General features: G+C 42.1%; 1 protein-coding gene across 3 annotated transcripts in view; it reads right to left on the reverse strand.

Annotated features, from left to right (window-relative positions):
- Window positions 1–20,386, reverse strand: part of SCARA5 (scavenger receptor class A member 5) — a 134,990-nt gene that overhangs the window by 89,520 nt on the left and 25,084 nt on the right. For all 3 annotated transcript variants that reach the window (XM_060184889.1, XM_007517253.2, XM_060184888.1), the window contains exon 3: window positions 17,877–18,005. In XM_060184889.1, coding sequence (XP_060040872.1) covers window positions 17,877–18,005 — 129 coding nt within the window. The remainder of the gene's footprint in view (window positions 1–17,876; window positions 18,006–20,386) is intronic.

Here is a 20,386-nt window from a genome sequence, read left to right on the forward strand (position 1 = left end):
GGTTGGTGGTTCACCTGGTTGAGTGTAAGGACCTGGGTTCAAGCCTCTTGTCCCCACCTGAAGGGGAGGGAGGAAGTTTCACAAGTGGTGAAGCAATGCTGCAGGTATCTCTCTCTCTCTCTCCTTTTCTATTTCCCCCTTCCTCTCAATTTCAGGCTGTCTTTATCCAATAAACAAATAAAGATAAATAAATAAATAAATAAATAAATAAATAAATAAATAAAAGAAGTTGGTTACATAAAGTTCTGGGGGTGATCTGCTAGGCTCCAGGCCAGACCAAACCCACTGGAGTTCTATATTGTTGGATCACAGAGGATTCTGTGACTTTTTTAAAAGGGTGGTTTTATTAAAGCCCCACCTACATCCAAGGAATCTGAAAGAGAAGATGTGTACCAATAAGCTTCCCACACTTCCATAATCATTTGCCTCTGTCTGCAGCATCCTCTACCTCCATCTCCATCCATATGCATACTGACACACACACACACACACACACACACACACACACACACACACACACACTATTAGAAAGAGAGAGGAAACCAGAGCACCAGTCAGCTCCAGTATACGCAATGTCAGGAAGTATAGCTAGGGCTTCTGACATGCAAGTTCTGTGCTCTACCCACTGAGCTCTTTTCCAGACCCTAGTCTGCATAACTGCACATATGGCACACATGCACTTGGAGAATCTCACTCACCTGGAAATTACTTCATAATCATATCCCTCAGGACCAGCTATTTATCATGTGGAATGACTTTTTAATATTTGTTTGTGCCTATTCATCAACATTTAATTAACCTCCTCAAAGTTGACCATTGAGGACCGCCCCCCCCCCCCCCCAGTTTTGAATGATCATGAAGAAGGTTGCTGAGAATTTTGCACATGAGTCGTTTTTCCTTCTTGGTAATTATTTATTTGAACCAAATGGAGAGGGATTTAGGAGCCAAGGGGCATAAAGTGCTTTTATAGGTCCCCAAAGGACGCAGACTCCTCAAAGCCATCGGTATGTCTAAGCTCAGGGGCCGGGCACATGTGTTAATGGGTAAATGAGAACTGCTTTTTCTCCACTCTGCCCAGAACATCGCAGTTTTTTCCCAAATTCTGGGCGATGGTCCACTGAGATGGCTCACAGGGACAATGGGCCAGACCTTGTCACTGTGAACAACAAGAGATGAAACAACAAGGCACTCTGCAGAGAGAGCTCCCTCTCCATGTAACAGCCTGGCTACCACTCCTCCCCCAGGACAAACCTCATTCCCCATGCTGGCAGTTGGCACCAGAAACTCCAGGAAGTCACCTGAGACATATTCCTCAGAATCCTCCTCACCTTCACACAGGTGCTCAACAGGCAGCTCTGCTAGATGACAGATCAGACGGGTAGATGAGAGCTCTTAGCAGAGAAAAGCAACACGGATGGGAGTGGGGGTACATTAGGAGTGGCCACCCATGCAGCCTACACTGGGGCAGAGTCTGGAGCTACTTCTCTTCTGAAATTTCCAGAAAGACTTTGTCTCTGACTGCTTAGCTATCATCTTGCTAGCTGTCAAGTCCAGCCACCAGAACACTGTGGTAGAGGAGGCCTGAGAACCACCATCAGTGGATCTCATGATGACCTGCTTTGCATTCCTGCGCTCCTTGATTTTCTCAGACCAACCACCCAAAAAAGATCTCAGGGAAGATGGGTTGCACAAAGGAACTCAGAGAAGGGGAAGCGCCCAGGGAATGCCCCCAACCATAGCTCCTTGTGGACCAACTAGAAGAAAGTTTTCAGAATTGACTGAAAGACATAGAACAAAGCTAGACATTTCCTAAGACCTGCTATACCACCTGCTTGGAGGCCACATTCTGCTACTATAGAAACCAGAGAGGGTCACCACTCATCACTCCATCCCCACCACAGTACCTGAAGACTTGATACTGAAGGGCTATATGAAACCCCCTCCCCTTCTTCCTGAGTCCACCCACTGATCTGAGACTTGCTTATACTAGAAAATTATTCATTGCTTATCATATCTGAAGTTGAACTGTATCCAGGCATGTTGTTTTTGCCTGCTGACTCTGACAACCCTACCCAGAGACACTTGGGGAGGGGGATGCAAGTGCAAGATAATCAGGTTCAGAGATTGTATCTGATTGGGTGGATGTAGGAGGCCAGAAATATGGATGCGCGCGGAGAGGAGGAATCACTACAAATCCACTGCTCCTGGAGGGTACTTTCCCCCTTTTTTGTTGCCCTTATTATTTATTGTGCTTGTTGTTGTTGTTGTTATTGTTCTTATTGCTGTCACCATTGATGGATAGGACAGAAAGAAATGGAGAGAGGAGAGGAAGACAGAGAGGAGGAGAGACCTGCTTCACCACCTGTGTAGTGACCCCCAGGCAGGTGGGGAGCCAAGGACTGCAACTGAGATCCTTATGCTGGTCCCTGTGCTTTGCTCCACGAGTGCTTAACCCACTGCGCTACCGCCCAGCCCCCTCTATTTTGAGATTTATAGGGAAGCATTTACTGAGACTGGGATAAGCCAGAACAAAATGCATTGTGTATTACTGAACCATCACATTACTGACAAATGATCCCTACTGTCTCCATTTTAATAGTTGTTTAGTTTTTTATGATCTTCAGTGGTGTCCAGGGAAATAGCTCATAGGGTGTAGGACCTGCTTGCCTGAGGCTCCTAGCTTGATCCTGCTACCATGTATATTAGACCATTGCCTTGACTTCTATCTCTTCTTCTCATTTCATATAAAATAAGTACAAACTATTTTGAATGAGGCCCTGCAGTCAGAAAGATTCAGTGGTAGAGGGCAGGACTCGAAGGCATGAAATACCAAATTTGAGTCCTGGTATCACATATTCTGGAGAGGGGCTCTAGCTCTTCTCTCATGTTAGATAAATAAATGGATATTTAAAATAAATAAATACATGAATAAATAAATAACAACTCCTACTGAGGATTTTCATGATCTCCCCTGCTTACAATTTATAAATGATCAAGCTGATATGGAAACTCAGTTTTGCCTGGTTCCAAGTTGTCTGTCTTTCCTCTCCACTGTACAATGTCACTTATTTTCATCACAGCTGTTATACTAGAGGGTCAGAATTTTACATCCCTTTTCATAACTCCTTGCATGTGTCCAGCACAATATCATGCATATTACTGGCTCTCAGCAAGTGTTTGTTGCTCTGTATTTGATGTGAGAGGGCTCCAGGCTCATTGGGTGGGGGCAGACAAGGCAGGATGCCTACAGGATCTTCGCAGAAATTCCAAGAGCTTATAACTTCTTTCCCAAAGGGCAGAGAACAAGAGCTTGTTAGTTGCTGGGCTGCTATCCCAGTCCAAATTCAAAGCCATTAGTTAGGGACAACATCTATTTGACAGCTCTGGCACACACAGCCAAAGAAAGAGCCAGAAAGCAAAGGGAAAGGTGGGTTTTGAAGGGCCTGAGGCTGAGTCCAGAGGAAGGAGTGCAGAACTCAGAGGCAGCAGGAGAATAATGGAAAGCTAGTCCCCGCTGTTTTGGGCTCAAATAAGAATGTTCTTCTCAGAAGACCTAGGGGCTACATTCAAAATGCCTCCCCCCTTTTAAAAATTTTATTTGATAGGACCTCTGTTGAGATAGAGAGAGATATGAACGTGTAACATTGTTAAACTGCTTGTGAAGCCTCCCCCTGGAGGTGAGGCCTGGGGCTTGAACCTGATCTTTGCTCATGGTACCATGTGCACTCAACCAGTGTGCCACTGCCTGGTTCCTTAAAGAGTCTTTAAGGTGTCCTCCAATTCTAGTTCCTGGGACAGAAATTAAAGCATTTGATAGCTCTCTCTTGGTATTTCCTGGACATCAAGGTGAAATAAGAACTGGATTACTATACATTGTTGGCAGTTCTACTTGGCTATAATAACCAAAGAAACTATGATTATATACCATGGATTTTTAGGCAGGTTAGACAAATGAGGCTGCTGCTGGTGGGGCTTCTCATATACATGAAACAGCTTGAGATACAGAGCCATGATGGGGGGCTGGGGGTTTGCAGAGTCTCCAGGTAAGTGGCATGTAGATTTCAGGAAGGAGATGAGTGCTTCCCTTCCCAGTGAGTGCATGGTCACACCCTCCTGGGGTGCATCCACGTGGCCAACAGGCTACAGAAAGGGGACTGAGCTGGGGTGGGGTAGGCTGGCTTCAACTCAGCTGATGACAGGAGGCTTGAGAGAGAAAGCTAAATGACAGATGGGGGGACCCAGATTCTAACTGATCCAACAGGCTGCAGTACTTGGCAGAAGCCAATGCGATGACATTTAGCTGGGATTATTCTCAAGATCCGCACTGAAGTTAAGACAACCACAGAACCAGCCATTGCCAGCTGCACTGACATAGGATGGAGGAGCCATCAGTGTGCCATGCTACCTTGGGAAGAGCTGTGGGGTTGGGGTGGGAGAGGGATGTGATGGTTAATGGCCATGTAGTATTCCATTGGTGTGACCATGAGTCACTACTAGAAAGAATCATGCTAATTTAGGCCACATCAGCCTGGCGTGTCCTGATTCAATCTGGACCCAGCCCAGCACACCCTGGCCTGGCCAAACCACACCAGCAGTGCAATATCTCATTTATTTAAACCTAGACCTTGCTGGGTGAGGATGGAAGAGGGTGATGGTTATTTTGTTGAGGCATTTGGTTTACGCAAGTATCAACTGATATCAACTGATCATCTTCTATGTGAAGGACATTCTTTAAAAATTTTTTTGTTTGCTTTTAATATTTTTATTATACTTATTTATTGAAAAAAGATGGCCAGAATTGAGAGGAAGGGGCATGTAGAGAGGGAGAAAGACAGACACCTGTAGCACTGCTTCACCACTTGTGAAGCTTTGGCCCTGTAGATGGGGACCAAGGACTTGAGCCTGGATCTTTGCACGTTGTAACATGTGCGTTCAACCAGGTGCACTGCCACCTGGCCCTATAAAGGTGGTGGGAGTACAGAGATGAAAAAGACTTGGTGACTTCTCAGGAGACCTTCTCTCTCTCTCTCTCTCTTTCTTTTTTATTCCTTTCTGTTTTTTTTTTTTTTTTGGTTTTGTCACCAGGATTTAATTGGGGCTCCAAACTTCCATGATTCCACCATTCCTAGTGTATTATTATTTTTTTTCTAGATAGAGGATGAGACAGAGGTGGAGAGGGAGAATTAGATAAATAGATAGATATAGATAGATATATAGGAGAGAAAAGACATCATAGCACTACTCCACAACTTTTGAAGCTTCCCCATGCAGGTGCTTCTATGTAGTGGCTGGGGTTTCAAACCTAGGTCCTTGAGTATGGTAAAGTGTGTGCTCTCCCAAGGGCACTATCTCTCAGTCACATTATTTATTTATTATTATTATTATTATTATTATTATTATTATTAAGAGTTTCTATAGGATTAGAAAGCACATAAGCCAATAATGTCAGTTAAGGCAGCAAGTGGGTCTGCAGGGCCCTTGCACACACAGAGATCCACAAATCTGGTCTAACGAGTTATTGTCAAAGGACCAGGGCTGGCTTAGTCTGGGGTTTTATTTATTATTTTTTTTATTCATTCTTTTCTTAAAGATAGAGGCAGAGAAGGAAGATGGAAGAGGGAAGGAGGAAAGAGACCACAGCAATGAAACTTCCTTCAGTGTTGTGCGGGCTGGGCTGATACCTGGATCATGCACATGGCAAAGCAGCACACTAAGAAAGTGAGCTATTTTGCCAGTCCATAGCTTGGAGTTTTCAATTCTAAGAAGATTGTTCAAAAGGAAAAGGCAAAGAACATTTTGTCACAGGTTATTCTTGTGAGATGAGCGAAAAAGTGCAAGTGTGAGGCAGCCAAGGATGTCTAGGTTCATGTCTGTCACCTGTTGGTGTTATTCAGAAGAATCACTAGATACCATCTGCCTGAGTGTTCAGGAGGGAGGCGGGACAGTCCTCCTAGAGGCCCATACAATGTGGCACCATTGTTCAAAAGGAACGTACCATAGTACATGCTGAAGTACTATCCCATGACAAGCCAAGGGCCCCTCAGGCATGTTCTCTGGACCTCTCTTGTATGTTTCTTAGAGATGTGTGAGCGGTGGGAGCATTCTGTTCCACCATATCCAGTACACCAATTCCTCTCTGTTTATAGATAAATGAAACCACTGGTTCATTTAACCAAAAGCAACATGGTTAAATTTTTAATCCTTTGCTATTCAGACCACCAACACCCTCCCAATTGTTCAAACAATGATAACAATAATTTTGTTCCATATTTGTTGGGTACTCTTAAAAAGGATTTATTTGGGGATTGGGCAGTAGTGCAGCAGGTTAAACGCACATGGCGTGAAGCACAAAGACCGGAGCAAGGATTCTTATCTGAGGTCCCCAGCTCCCCACCTGTAGGGAGGTTGCTTCACAAATGGTGAAGCAGGTCTGCAGGTGTCTATCTTTCTCTGTCCTATTCAACAACGACAGCAATAACAACAGCAATAATAACAACAATGATAAACAACAAAGACAACAAAAGGGAAAAAAATAGCTTCCAGGAGCAGTGGATTCGTAGTGCAGGCACCGAGCCCCAACGATAATCCTGGAAGCAAAAAAAAAAAAAAAGATTTATTTATTTTTAAATTATCTTTATTTGTTTACTGGATAGAGACAGCCAGAAATTGAGAGGGAAGGGGGTGATAGAGAGAGAGGGAGAGAGACACCTGCAACACTGCTTCACCACTCATGAAGCTTTCCCTCTGCAGGTGGGGACCGGAGAGTTGAACCTGGGTCCTTGCACGTTGTAATATGTGTGCTCAACCACGTGCACCACCACCCAGTCCCCAGGATTTATTTATTTACTTGAGAGAAGAGAGGAGAGAGAACCCAGAGCATCACTCTGGCACATGTAATATAGGGAATCACGCTCAGGACCTCATGCCTAAGGGTCCAAAGCTCTAGCCACTCCTGGGCTGCTAATTGGATACTTTTCATGTATGGAAAGTTGTCATGAATTTATCAATCTATATAACTGCACTATGGAATAAAATAGCATTATCAGTCCATCTTATAGATGAAGAAACTGGAAGTTGAATGATTTGCCCCAAGATTATAGAGCTATTTAGGGGTACAGCCTGAATTTGAACCCAGAAATGTAATCTCCCACATTCTGAAAAAGAATATAGTTCGTCTCTTGTTATATTTCAAAAACACATTGTAGAACAGAACTATCATGTATCCCCCTTTTCCAGACTGATTTTTAAAACATTTATTTATTTATTCTCTTTTGTTGCCCTTGTTCTTTCGTTGTTGTAGTTATTATAGCTGTTATTGTTGTTGGGTAGGACAGAGAGAAATGGACAGAGAAGGGGAAGACAGCAAGGGAGAGAGAAAGATAGGTACCTACAGACCTGCTTCATCGCAGGTCTCCTGCGACTCCTCTACAGGTGGGGAGCTGGGGGCTCCAACCGGGATCCTGATGCCGGTCCATGAGCTTTGTGCCACATGCACTTAACCTGCCGCTCTAAACCCACCGTGCTACCACCCGATAACCTCTACCTCTCTTTTTAGTACGTAAATAACTTTTAAAAAATGAATACAATAGGGCCAGGAAGATAGCATAATAGTTATTATGCAAATGATTTAAAAAAATATTTATTTTTTTTATTTATTCCCTTTTGTTGCCCTTGATGTTTCATTGTTGTAGTTATTATTGTTGTTATTGATGTCATCATTGCTGGATAGGACAGAAAGAAATGGAGAGAGGAGGGCAAGACAGAGAGGGGGAGAGAAAGACACCTGCTTCACCGCCTGTGAAGCAACTCCCCTCAGGTGGGGAGCCGGGGGCTCCAACCGGGATCCTTTCACCAGTCCTTGCACTTTGCGCCACATATGCTTAACCCGCTGTGCTACCACCCGACTCCCTGCAAATGAGTTTTATGCATGAGATTCTTAGATCCCTGGTTCAATTCCCAATACCACCAGAAGTCAGAGCTGAGCAGTGCTTTGGTCTCTCTTTTTCTTTTTCCCTTTCTCTGTATCTCTCTCATTAAAACAAATAAATTAACCTTAAAAAGTAAATACAATACAATAGAAAACCTATGCGCACTTATACCATTTAAGATGACTTCAGCAATTCTTATTTTATGAACTAGTCATTATGTAAAATATATTTCTTAATGTGGGTCATGGTCAGAATGTCTGAGAAACACCAATCTAGCTTAGCCTGTTCATTTTATAAATAAGTGTATTGAGGCTCAGGAACCAAGGTGATTTTTTTTTTTCTAAAATTACAGAGCACTAACAGATGAACTGGGATTCAGCCGAAGTTTTTTCTGACTTAGTTCACATTATTGGTTAAAATTGGCTGTAAATAAAAAAATGAGAGTAATAATGCTAGTGTTGTGACAATAGTAATACCCATAATTATTGTATCTTGTTTATTGCCTGTCAGGCAATTATCTAAGTTCTTTAGATTATGAAGACTTCTTTAACATTCATGATAACAACTTAGTGAGAGATTTACAATTATTTTCCCCTTTCCAAATGAGGAAACTCAGGCACAAAAAAGTGAAGGCGGCCAGTTGGTGGCACACCTGGTTGAGAGCACGCATAACAGAAAAGTGAAGTTACTTGGTCAATGATACATCCGAATGATAATGGAGATGGGGATTCAAACCAGACAGGCTGGCTCCAAAGTCCATAGTATTAACAGTGGGAGGTATTACATAGTTCTCTCTGTCTTAATATTCTTTCTAAAAGCTATGCCATTGAAATAGACAACAGGCCCTTGAAGAATGTTTCATATAGTGTTGTTTGATCATAAGGTTGATGAAAAAAATTCCAGTCAACTATGAATGAAGCCACATTATCTAAGAACTTGTTTCACTGTTGCTTATTTTGCTTACAGTGGCAGTTTCCAAACACCTGTTGACAATATTAAGTGAGCACTGACTATGTAGTGTATATGGTAGTATAATTAGTCACACACCTACTTCTTCTACTGACCATGATGTGTTCTTAGGTGGTGATGTGACATATTATTAAACAAGTCTCTTGCAAGGTTTCTGTCTCTGCCATCCATTCCCCCTTTAATTCATTCATCCACTCTCCCATTCATTTAGCCATCCACTCATTTTGAACATATCATAAGCTTTCAGAATTTAAACAGAATAGGCAGAACTATTCTAAGAAAAAAGGTGTATAATGTTCTTCATTGTTTTTAAAAAATGTCGGGTTGCATTGTGGGGGAGAGAACTCAATAGGAGCCAACCTGGGCTGCTGCTTATTCAGTGACACAGGAGAGGAACCAGGAACTCGTGGCTGAGCGGGAACACAGTGCAATTTTATTTATTGATCAGAGAAAACACATTTATATTTTTTGAAACAGAAGTGGCAGGTCGGAAGAGGAAATGGCTAGGAGAGGGGGTGGTGAGAAAAAGAGCACAAAGGTAGCAAGCTTCTATCTAACCAGTGGGGATTAAACCAATACCCTGCAGGCAGGGCGGGTCTCAGGCAAAACAATGATTATGTAAATAGAGCACAACATCAAGCAATGCAGGGGAACTGGTATAATGACCAACAAAAAAACAAGGCAATTTACAAGGAATAGAGTTCTCCTTTGCATATCTTGGTGCATATGCAGCTTTAGCTGCACCCAATTGTTCTCTCTCTCTTTCTCTCTCTCTGATTTGAGAGCCTCCCAGATCTGAAATCACATCTCATGATTCTTTTCATTCTTACACTCAAAACAAAAATGTTGTTTCCCACCCAAAAACATAGACTGAAATCCCAGGTGGGGAGGTTTTGGGGAAGTGATTAAGTTATAAGAATAGAGCTGTAATGAATAAGATTAGTGTCCTCATAAAGAGACTCCAGAAAGCTGTCTCATTCCTTCTACCATGTGCACTCAGCAAAAGACTGCTATCTGTGAACCAGGAAATGGATTCTCCCCAGACATTATTCAGCTAGTACCTCAGATTTTCCAGCCTCTGGAGCAAGAAGAGATAGCTTCTCACCCTCAGTCTGGGGTGGTGTGTTACCTGTGTTGCCAGCCCAAGCTACAACAGTAGGGTGTGTTCCATTACCTTCACCCACTAAGTTTCCTTCCTTCATTATGTACTTAACTCAGGGGGAAGAAGGTGGCAGTCTCTGATTGTTGCTGTGAAAGAATTAAATGGCGTATGAGTGGACCCTGTATTTTACCAGAGTTCTCTCTGATCCATTTCTGGAGTCTCTACGGCTGGAATGCTTCACTGGGGTTTCAATGCTCCAGACTGAGTTTTGCAGAGAGAAAGGCAGAGTCAGAGAGAAAGATACCACCAAGCTTCCTTCAGTGCAGTGTGGGGGCCAGGCTTGAACTTGGGCTATCTACATCACAGAACAAGTGCATTATCCAAGTGAATTCTCTTCCTGGCTGTATTCTTGGATTTTTGAATGCAGAGGTTCTGTAGCCCTAATCCCCGTCTTTTTCAAGGGTCAGCTGTAGCATAGACTGAAAATGAGGTGAGCTTAAATAACAGACATTCATTTGCCCCTATGCTAGAGGTTGAGAAGTCCAAGATCAAGGTGCAGATTTAATGGTCCTCTTCCTGGCTTGTAGATGGCCCCTCCTTACAAATCTCTCCCATTCTCTCAACATCATTTAATACTTCATAAAGTTGAAATGCTTTTATACTAGAACAAGTTTCCATGTCACAATCTGTTACTGTGGCTATCATAGCACAAAGGGCCCTAGTCTCATCATAGGGGTCCTAATCATCTCCCAAAGATCCCACCTCCAACACCATCACGGGTGTGCAAGGTGTTGATGCAGGCATCAACATCTACATCTAGCCTGCAGCACTTCCTGTGCAAGGAGCACCCTCTCTCACTCTTTAACTCTATCAGTGGACCACCAGAGAGCATGTTCCTTTTAAGAACGGGCAGCATACACATAGTACACCTAACAGAAGCCCAGGCAGCTATGATTTATGTGAAAACAAAGATATCGGCACCACTTGGCCTTTTCCAAAACAGCATCTCACCAAAAGACTTTAGTCTGGGCAGTCTACAAAAACTTCCTACCTACAATCAACCAGGACCTCCTTGAAGAACCCACACTCATCCTACACACACACACACACACACACACACACACACACACACACACAAGATAACATTGGCTCAGTTCCAATCCACCCCCAATTTTCAGTCCACACAGGCAATTTCATGCTGAGAAACTTCAAGGTAAAAGGTGATGGCATGACCCAAATCCTCCCTACTTTTCCATATGTAAGAATTATGCTTGGGAAATAGTGGTTGTTCTACTTTCTCATCCAAAACTTCAGGATGTCATTAGAAATCTCATTCAATGTCCACCACTACTACACCCCCACTGGGGCCCCAGAAGCCAGTAGAAAAACTGCTCTTTATCCTACTGGAAAATCACTACTTATAAGCAAACACTCTTCAATTTTGAGTGGGAATCTGTCTCTTTACCAAACCCACCATTCAGCTCATTCTGGCTACTAAGGATAGACAGTGAACTTCCACCTTTCCTACATGGCAGCCCTTCAGAGTATAAGGGAGAATTTTCATTCTGCTGCAAGTTTCCTCTTCTCAAAAGAGATGCTGCCCTTCCTGCCACAGAGACCCTTCCCAGGACCCCCCCCCCCCACTCATCTACACTCCTTCTATCACCTATAAATTTTTGTTCACTAGAAAAGTTTTAACACCAAGGCAAAACTTTCCTGCTGGGCTGAAACTCTTTCCAAACATTCCAGAAACTAGTTATGGTCATAGCTGCCAAACCCACAAACCTCAGATCCCAGCCTCTCCCTGTTTACTGAGCAACCTCAAAACATGTTCAAACCATTGTCAGGCTGGACACTGTCCCTTGGTCCTTAGGACAAATGATGAGTTTCTGTGGTTATTACTGTTGGATGGCCCCAGGTGAGTGGGCAATGGGATTGATATCATCCCTTGGCTCTTGAATGTGGAAAACTAGGAGCAAGGTTACTCTACCTTGAGGTCCAAGTGACTGTTTAAGACCAGAGAAGTTCTGGGTTACTGCCTCAGTGATTCCAGTGGAAGGGTCATCTTCATGGACATCTGCAACTCCTGCCTGGAATTGACTCAGGACCTTTCTGTGTCCTCCACATAGATTACTAGCACCTCTCTCTCTCTCTCTCTCTCTCTCTCTCTATCTCTATCTCTATCTCTTTCTCTATTTCTCTTTCATAGTTTCTTAAATACCTTAAAGGGCCACAAGATTGAAATATTTTTATATAAAGCCCAAGTATCCATGCTAAAATATATTACTGTAGCTATCATGTCTCTTCTAATAAAGGGCCTTAATCCCATCACAGGACTCCCGCCCTCCTGATTAATCATCTATCAAAGGCCCCATCTTCAACACCATCACCTTGGGGTGAGTAGTTTTAAATATCTGCATTCAATCCACAGCACTTCCCATGCATGGAGGGCCTTCCACGGTAGAGAGGTTTTCTTCGGATAGGGCAGCATATACAAGAGGACACTTAACAGAAGACCAGGCATCTGGTTTAGGAACCATTTTGGTCTTTTCTGAAAGGGAGAAGCACTTGCTCTGGCTCATTGCTTTCTCCATGTGACCCCCACTAGATATCTCAAGGTTATTAGAGAGCTGAAAGCTGAAATAGCTGAGCTAAGAACACAGCTAGCTGAACAAGATATAACAGTATCAGAACAGGGTAGCAAAATAGATAAACTCCAGAAAACAGTAGAGGAGACAGAGAATAGACTAAATGAGGCTGAAGACAGAATCAGCAAGATCAAGGATGAATTAGAGACAAATAAAAAATAAGTAAGAGATCTCAAAAAGAGATTAAGAGATACTTAAACAACAACAGAGACATATGGGATGACTTTAAAAGAAATAATATACACATAATTTGCTTACCAGAGGAAGAAAGACACGAAGGGGAGAAAGCATTCTTCAGGACATCATAGATGAGGTTCAAGAAGCCCAGATGGTCACAAACAGAATTAACCCAGACTTAAAGACACCAAGACACATCATATTTAGAATGGAAAAGAGTAAGGAAGAATCCTGAAGGTGCAAGAGAAAAGCAAAGAGTTTCCACATACAGAGGGAAATCCATAAGATTAGCAGCATACTTCTCCACACAAATACTACAGGCCAGAAGAGATATCTATCAAGTGCTCAATGAGAAAGACTTTCATCCAAGACTACTGTATCCTGTTAGACTGTCATTCAGACCAGATGGAGGCCATAAAAACCTTCTCAGACAAGCAACAGTTGTAAGAATCAACTATCACCAGGCCTGCCCTGAAATAAGTTCTGAAAGTTCTCCTATAAATAATCAGACCACTATAAATATGCCATATTTCAGAACACTCTAAAAATCTACAAGAATGGCATTAAAATATCTTCAATCTTTTATATCAATAAATGTCAATGGCCTGAATTCACCTATTAAAAGGCACAGCATAGGAAGATGGAACAGAAAACATAACCCAACAATATGCTGCCTACAGGACACCCACCTAACTCAAACACAGACTCAAAGTGAAAGGATAGAAAACTATCATACATGCCAATATCCCACAAAAAAGAGCAGGAACAGCTATTCTCATATTTGACATGATAGATATTAAAGTCAATAAAATTTAAAAAGATAGGGATGGACATTACTTAATGCTCAGAGGATCAGTCAATCAAGAGGACATAACACTTATTAACATCTATGCACCCAATGAGAAGTCATCTAAATACATCAAACATCTACTGAAAGAGCTACAGCAATATATTAACAGCAACACAGTCATAGTAGGGGACTTCAACACCTCACTCTCTTAACTTGACAGATCATCCAGGCAGAAAATCAATAAAGACATGAGGGAGCTAAATGAGGAAATAGATACACTATAACTATTGGACATTTTCAGAATCATTCACCCCAAGAAACTAGAATATACATTCTATTCAAGAATGTGGATGGGTCATTCTCAAGGATAGACTATATGTTAGGCCACAAAGACAGCATCAGTAAATTCTAGAGCACTGAAATCATCCCAAGCATCTTCTCAGACCACAGTGGAATTAAACTAACACTTAACAATCAACAGAAGATTGGTTGTAGTCCCAAAATGTGGAAGCTTAACAGTATACTACTTAACAACTACTGGGTCAAAGAGGAAATGAAGGAAGAAATCAAAATGTTTTGAGAGTTCAATGAAAATTTAGACACAAGCTATCAAAATATTTGGGACACAGCTAAGGCAGTTCTGAGAGGGAAGTTCATAGCCATACAAAAACACATTAGGAAACAAGAAAAAGCACAAATATAGAACCTAACTGCACATCTTAAAGACCTTAAAGAAGAAGAACAAAGGAACCCTAAAGCAACCAGAAGGACAGAAATCACTAAAGTTAGGGCAGAAATCAATAACATTGAAAATAAGAAAATCATACAAAAGATCAACGAAAGTAAATGTTGGTTCTTCAAAAGAGTGCACAAAATCGACAAACATTTAGCCAGACTCACAAAACAAAAAAGGGATAAGACCAAAATAAATCGGATCATAAATGAAAGAGGAGATATCACAACAGACACTGCAGAAATCCAACATACCATGTGAGGCTTCTATGAACAACTCTATGCCACCAAGCTAGAGAACCTGGAAGAAATGGACTAGCTCCTAGATACCTACGAACTTCCAAAATTAAATAAAGAGAAACTAGATAATATGAACAGGCCCATCACAGCTAATGAAACTGAAACAGTTATCAATAACGTTCCCAAGAATAGAAGTCCTAGACCAGATGGTTTTATAAATGAACTCTACAAAACCTTCAAAGAAAAACTAATACCTCTACTTTTAAAAGTCTTCCAGAAGATTGGAAACACAGGAATACTCCCTTCCAGCTTCTATGAAGCTAACATCACTCTGATACCAAAAGCAGACAGGGACACAACCAAAAAAGAAAACTACAGAACAATATCTCAGATGAGCATAGATCCTAAAATATTGAACAAAATTCTAGCCAAATGGATACAGCAATATATTCAAAAGATTGTTCATCATGATCAAGTGGGGTTTATCCCAGGGATGCAAGGTTGGTTTAATATACATAAATCAATCAACATGATGCACCACATCAATAAAAGCAAGACCAAAAATCACATGGTCATATCAGTAGATGCAGAGAAAGCCTTTGACAAAATCCAACAACCCTTTATGATCAAAACACTACAAAAAATGGGAATAGATGAAAAATCCCTCAAGTTAGTGGAGTCTATATATAGCAAACCTACAGCCAATATCATGCTCAATGGTGAAAAACTGGAAGCATTTCCCCTCAGATCAGGTACTAGACAGGGCTGCCCACTGTCACCATTCCTATTCAACATAGTGTTGGAAGTTCTTGCCATAGCAATCAGGCAGGAGCAAGGAATTAAAGGGATACAGACTGGAAGAGAAGAAATCAAACTCTCCCTATTTGCAGACAACATGATAGTATACATGGAAAAACCTAAAAAATCCAGCAAGAAGCTTTTGGAAATCATCAGATAATATAGTAAGGTGTCAGACTACCCAGTTAACATTCAAAAGTTAGTGGCATTCCTCTATGCAAACACTGAGAAGATGAAATCTAGAAATCAATTTCTTTTACTATAGCAATAAAAACAATAAAATATCTAGGCATAAACCTAACCGAAGAAGTGAAAGACTTGTATACTGAAAATTATGAGCCACTACTCAAGGGAATAGAAAAAGACACAAAGAAGGAGAAAGATATTTCATGTCGATGGATTGGAAGAATTAACATCATCAAGATGAATATACTACCCAGAGCCATCTATAAATTTAATGCTATCCCCATCAAGATCCCAACCACATTTTTTAGGAGAATAGAACAAATGCTACAAATGTTTATCTGGAACCAGAAAAGACCTAGAATTGCCAAAACAATCTTGAGAAGAACCAACAGAATTGGAGGCATTGCACTTATAGGCCCATTGTCATCAAAACTGCTTGGTACTGGAACATGAATAGACACACTGACCAGTGGAATAGAACTGAGAGCCCAGAAGTAAGCCCCCACACCTATGGACATCTCATCTTTGACAAAGGTGCCCAGACTACTAAATGCAGAAAGCAGAGTCTCTTCAACAAATGGTGCTGGGAAAAAAAATGGGTTGAAACATGCAGAAGAATGAAACTGAAGCACTATATTTCACCAAACACAAAAGTGAAATCCAAGTGATCAAGAACTTGGATGTTAGATCAGAAACTATCAGATACTTAGAGGAAAATATTGGAAGAACTCTTTTCAGCATAAATTTTAAAGACATCTTCAATGAAATGAATCCATATATAGAAGAAGACTAAGGCAAGTATAAACCTATGGGACTACATCAAAATAAAAAGCTTCTTCACAGCAAAAGAAACCACTGCCCAAACAAAGATACCCCTCACAGAATGGGAGAAGATGTTTACATGCCATACATCAGACAAGAGGCTAATAACCAAAATATATAAAGAGCTTGCCAAACTCAACCACAAGAAAACAAATAACCCTATCCAAAAATGGGGGGAGGACATGGACAAAATATTTACCACAGAAGAGATCCAAAAGGCTGAGAAACACGTGAAAAAATTATCCAAGTCTTTTATTGTCATAGAAATGCAAATAAAGACAATAATGAGATACCACTCCATTCCTGTGAGAATGTCATACATCAGAAAAGAAATTTAAAAAAAAAAAAAAAGAAAAGTAGTTGGGCGAACTGGTCAGTAGCACAGAGGGTTAAGCACACATGGTGTAAAGCGTAAGGGCCAGCATAAGGATCCCGGTTCAAGCCCCCGGCTCCCCACCTGTAGTGGGCCGCTCCATAGCAGTGTAGTAGGTCTGCAGATGTCTATCTTTCTCTCCTCCTCTCCGTCTTCCCCTCCTCTCTCCATTTCTCTCTGTCCTATCCAACAACAACAATAACAATGACAACAATAACAATGACAACAATAGCAACTACAACAAGCACAACAACAAGGGCAACAAAATGGGAAAAATGGCCTCCAGGATCAGTGGATTTGTAGTGCAGGCACTGAGCCCCAGTGATAACCCTGGAGGTAAAAAAAAAAAAAAAAAAGTAGTTGAATGAAACATTATTCAAAGACCTGCTTAATTTATGTAAAAGAAACTGATCCCTTGACCTTACTTTGTCAAGTCTTACACATGTCCCATGAGAAGAATGGGGATGGACAGATTCGCCTCTGGGTACCTCTATCCCCATCAGCCTCTCCGTCTCCACAGTGGTTGCATTCCCTTGGGTGATGAGTTGATCTTCTGAAAACCTGGGGGTCCACTCTCCCAGAGTCCCTGAGCTATGTGACTCCCTGCTTAAAGAATATGCTCCCAAATCCAGTCTATCTGCTGCCCAGTCAGAAGAGTCAAGCTGAATTTGGACAAACCCATATCATCATCAGTGACAATGGAAGAAGGTTCACCATGACTGTGATCAGCCTCATCAGCAAAGTGTTTCCTATAGACCCCACCACAGAGTTCCAGGGTGGTCCAGTATGAAGCACTGTATCACAGAATGATGCAGGAAAAGTCCTAAACCACTCTGAGCCACTAGATCACCAATCCAAGCTTTAGGGATCTGCCAAGCTCACATACCCCCTACCAACTCCTCATCCCACAGGAAACAGTGCTGCTAAGAATTAAGCTCATTGGGAAAGACTAGTCAGTTTCATCCTTCATCCGTTTCCATGGTGACATGAGCAGCATCAGAGCTCATGACTGTCAAAGTGAAGAGCACAGAGCTCCAGTTTCCACCTGCTCCCATTCCCTGTGAACCTCCATCCACATTTGCAAAGGCCAGGGCTGGAAGGACGATCTTACCTGCTAAGATGAAAATGCCCACAAGAATCAAGAAGACCAGTAGGTAAAGCCCAAGAACAGCATGCTTCAGGGCTGACAGGGAACCCAGCTGGGTACAGCAGCCACCTGCCCGTCGTTTGTGGCATGGTCCTAGAAGATGAAGGAGAAGAGATTGTTGGAAAAACCCATAAGTGCGTGTGTTGATTAGAATTCTCTCTATCTCTCTGTATCTCTCTCTCTCTGTCTCTCTCTCTCTCTTCTGAATTCACACAGATGTCCAAGTGGAAAATATCAAGCATTTACTACATATCTGTAACATGGATGCAACATGGGTGGCGGGTGGGGGGTTTGCAGAACCATGACAGGCTTCTCAGCTTCTATTTCTTCCATTCTCTGAGATCTTAAGTCAGCTAGGCATCCCCATGGCATGTCCACACAGAACCACATCCTGGAGCCAGTTTAAGAAGAGGAAAGAGCTCAAATAGGCTGGAACATATATCCTTTACAAGGTGTTGTCATTTTCTGTGACTCAAAGAATAAGGAGGATTTTTTTTTTTCCACCAGGATCATTGCTGGGGCTCAGTGCCTGTAGGCAACTCTACTGTTCCCAGAGACCTGCAGACCTTCTATTTCTCTCTCCCTTATATCTTCTCTCCTCTCTCCTTTCCTTCTTTCCATGATGGAGACAAAGAGAAATATGGAGGAAGAGAAAAGGGGGAGAGAGAGAAGGAAAGAGAAAGAGACACACCTGCAACATTGCTCCACTGATTGTGAAGCTTCCTACCCTCCACCTCACAGACGGGAACTGAGGGCTTGAACTCTGGTCACCAAGGGTGGTAATGTGTGAACTCTACCAAGTGTGCCATCACCCAAGCACCTTAAAGAGGACTTTTAAGATAGGGGTTACTTAAAACTGGGGAGGTGACTCAGCTCTATGACATATATCTTGCATATGTGGGGCCCTCAGTTCAATCCCCAGGACCACAATTGTTGGTGCAATTGGTTGGCCTCTTTTTTTCTCCCCTTTCTTTCTCTCTCTCACACAAGAATAAATAACAATATTATAAAACAGAGGTTACATACTCCAACTCCCATTGTGGTCAGGAAGGCACAGAAATGAGCAAAGCAAATCATATGAAGGACCCCAGACCATCTGCCAGTATAGGAGAGATTGCTGTGTAGAAAAGAGGGCCTGGCATTGCCTAATCCAAACATTTTTTTTCTTGCCTCCAGGGTTATTGCTCAGGCTCAGTGCCAGCACTACAAATCTATAGCTCCCAGCTGCCATTTTTTTCTTTTCTTTTTTCTCTTTTATTTGATAGGACAGAGAAAAAAATGAGAGAGGAGGGAGAGATAGAGAGGGGAAGAGAAAGACACCTGCAGACCGTCTTCACCACTCGTGGAGTGTCCCCACTGCATGTGGGGAGCAGGGGCTTCAACCTGGGCCCTTGCACATAGTGATAAGTGCACTTAATTAACCAGATGTGCCACAGTGAGGCTCCCCTCATTCAAACTCTTTAAGACAAACCAGTAGTAATCATGAGAAATATCCATATTGTTAAGTGCTGACACGTAATTAAGCAAATAAACAAAACACAAAACCAGACCAGGGAGTGTAAACAGAGCACATTTGCACGCCAGATCTGACCCAAGTGTGCACCCCTGGGGTTTTAGATTTATAGGAAAGTAAAATTACTTGAGTTCCCTCAGCTTGCCCTATAAAATTACACAAGACTCCCCAATTTCTGGCAAAGATGGAACCAGACCTAATGGGGCCTTAGTTTGACCCCTTCATATACAAACTAAGCACAGAAAACTTTTTTCTTTCTTTCTTTTCACTAGAGCACAACTCAGCTCTGGCTTATAGTGGTACTGGAGATTGAATTTGGGACTTCAGAGCTTCAGGCATGAATGCCTTTTGCATAACCACTATGCTATCTCCCTAGTCTATAGTAAAATATATAATAATAATTCACCTTATTGGGGGATAAATTATTTATAGGGAAGTTGTGTGTGCATGAGAAAAATTTCTAATCTCCTTTTGATCGATATTTGAAAAAACACTCTCACCCCCAACTTAGGTTCATTTCCACCATCCTGCACCAGGACCCCAACATCCTCTCCATCACCTCCCATCCCCTTCTTTCCCAGAGTCCTTAGCATGATAGCAGACCCTTACTGCAGACCCCGAGTGGGGCCCAAGTGCCCTGACTAGTCAGTGCATGGGAAGGAGATGCTCTCTAGCTCTGAAAGACTGGATGGAGGATCGGTTTCAAACTGTGTGTGCCCTGCTAGGCCCATATACACCACCCCACGGGAGTGTTAATAACTGGAATGTGTTGCAAAGGAGAAGGGAATGGAAACAAAAAAGCTTGAGGAAGATGTTGAAATAATGGGAATTGTTTCTGAAGATAGTAATGTTTGCAATTCCTTGGTAACTTTGTCCTTGCCAAGGAGATACTTCCAAGGCTACTGATGAGCTCTCAGGTTCATTACCATCTCTGTTGCCTTCACATTTAGTTATCAAAAGG

This window comes from Erinaceus europaeus, chromosome 2 (genome assembly GCF_950295315.1).
Source record: "Erinaceus europaeus chromosome 2, mEriEur2.1, whole genome shotgun sequence".
Lineage (NCBI taxonomy): Eukaryota > Metazoa > Chordata > Mammalia > Eulipotyphla > Erinaceidae > Erinaceus > Erinaceus europaeus.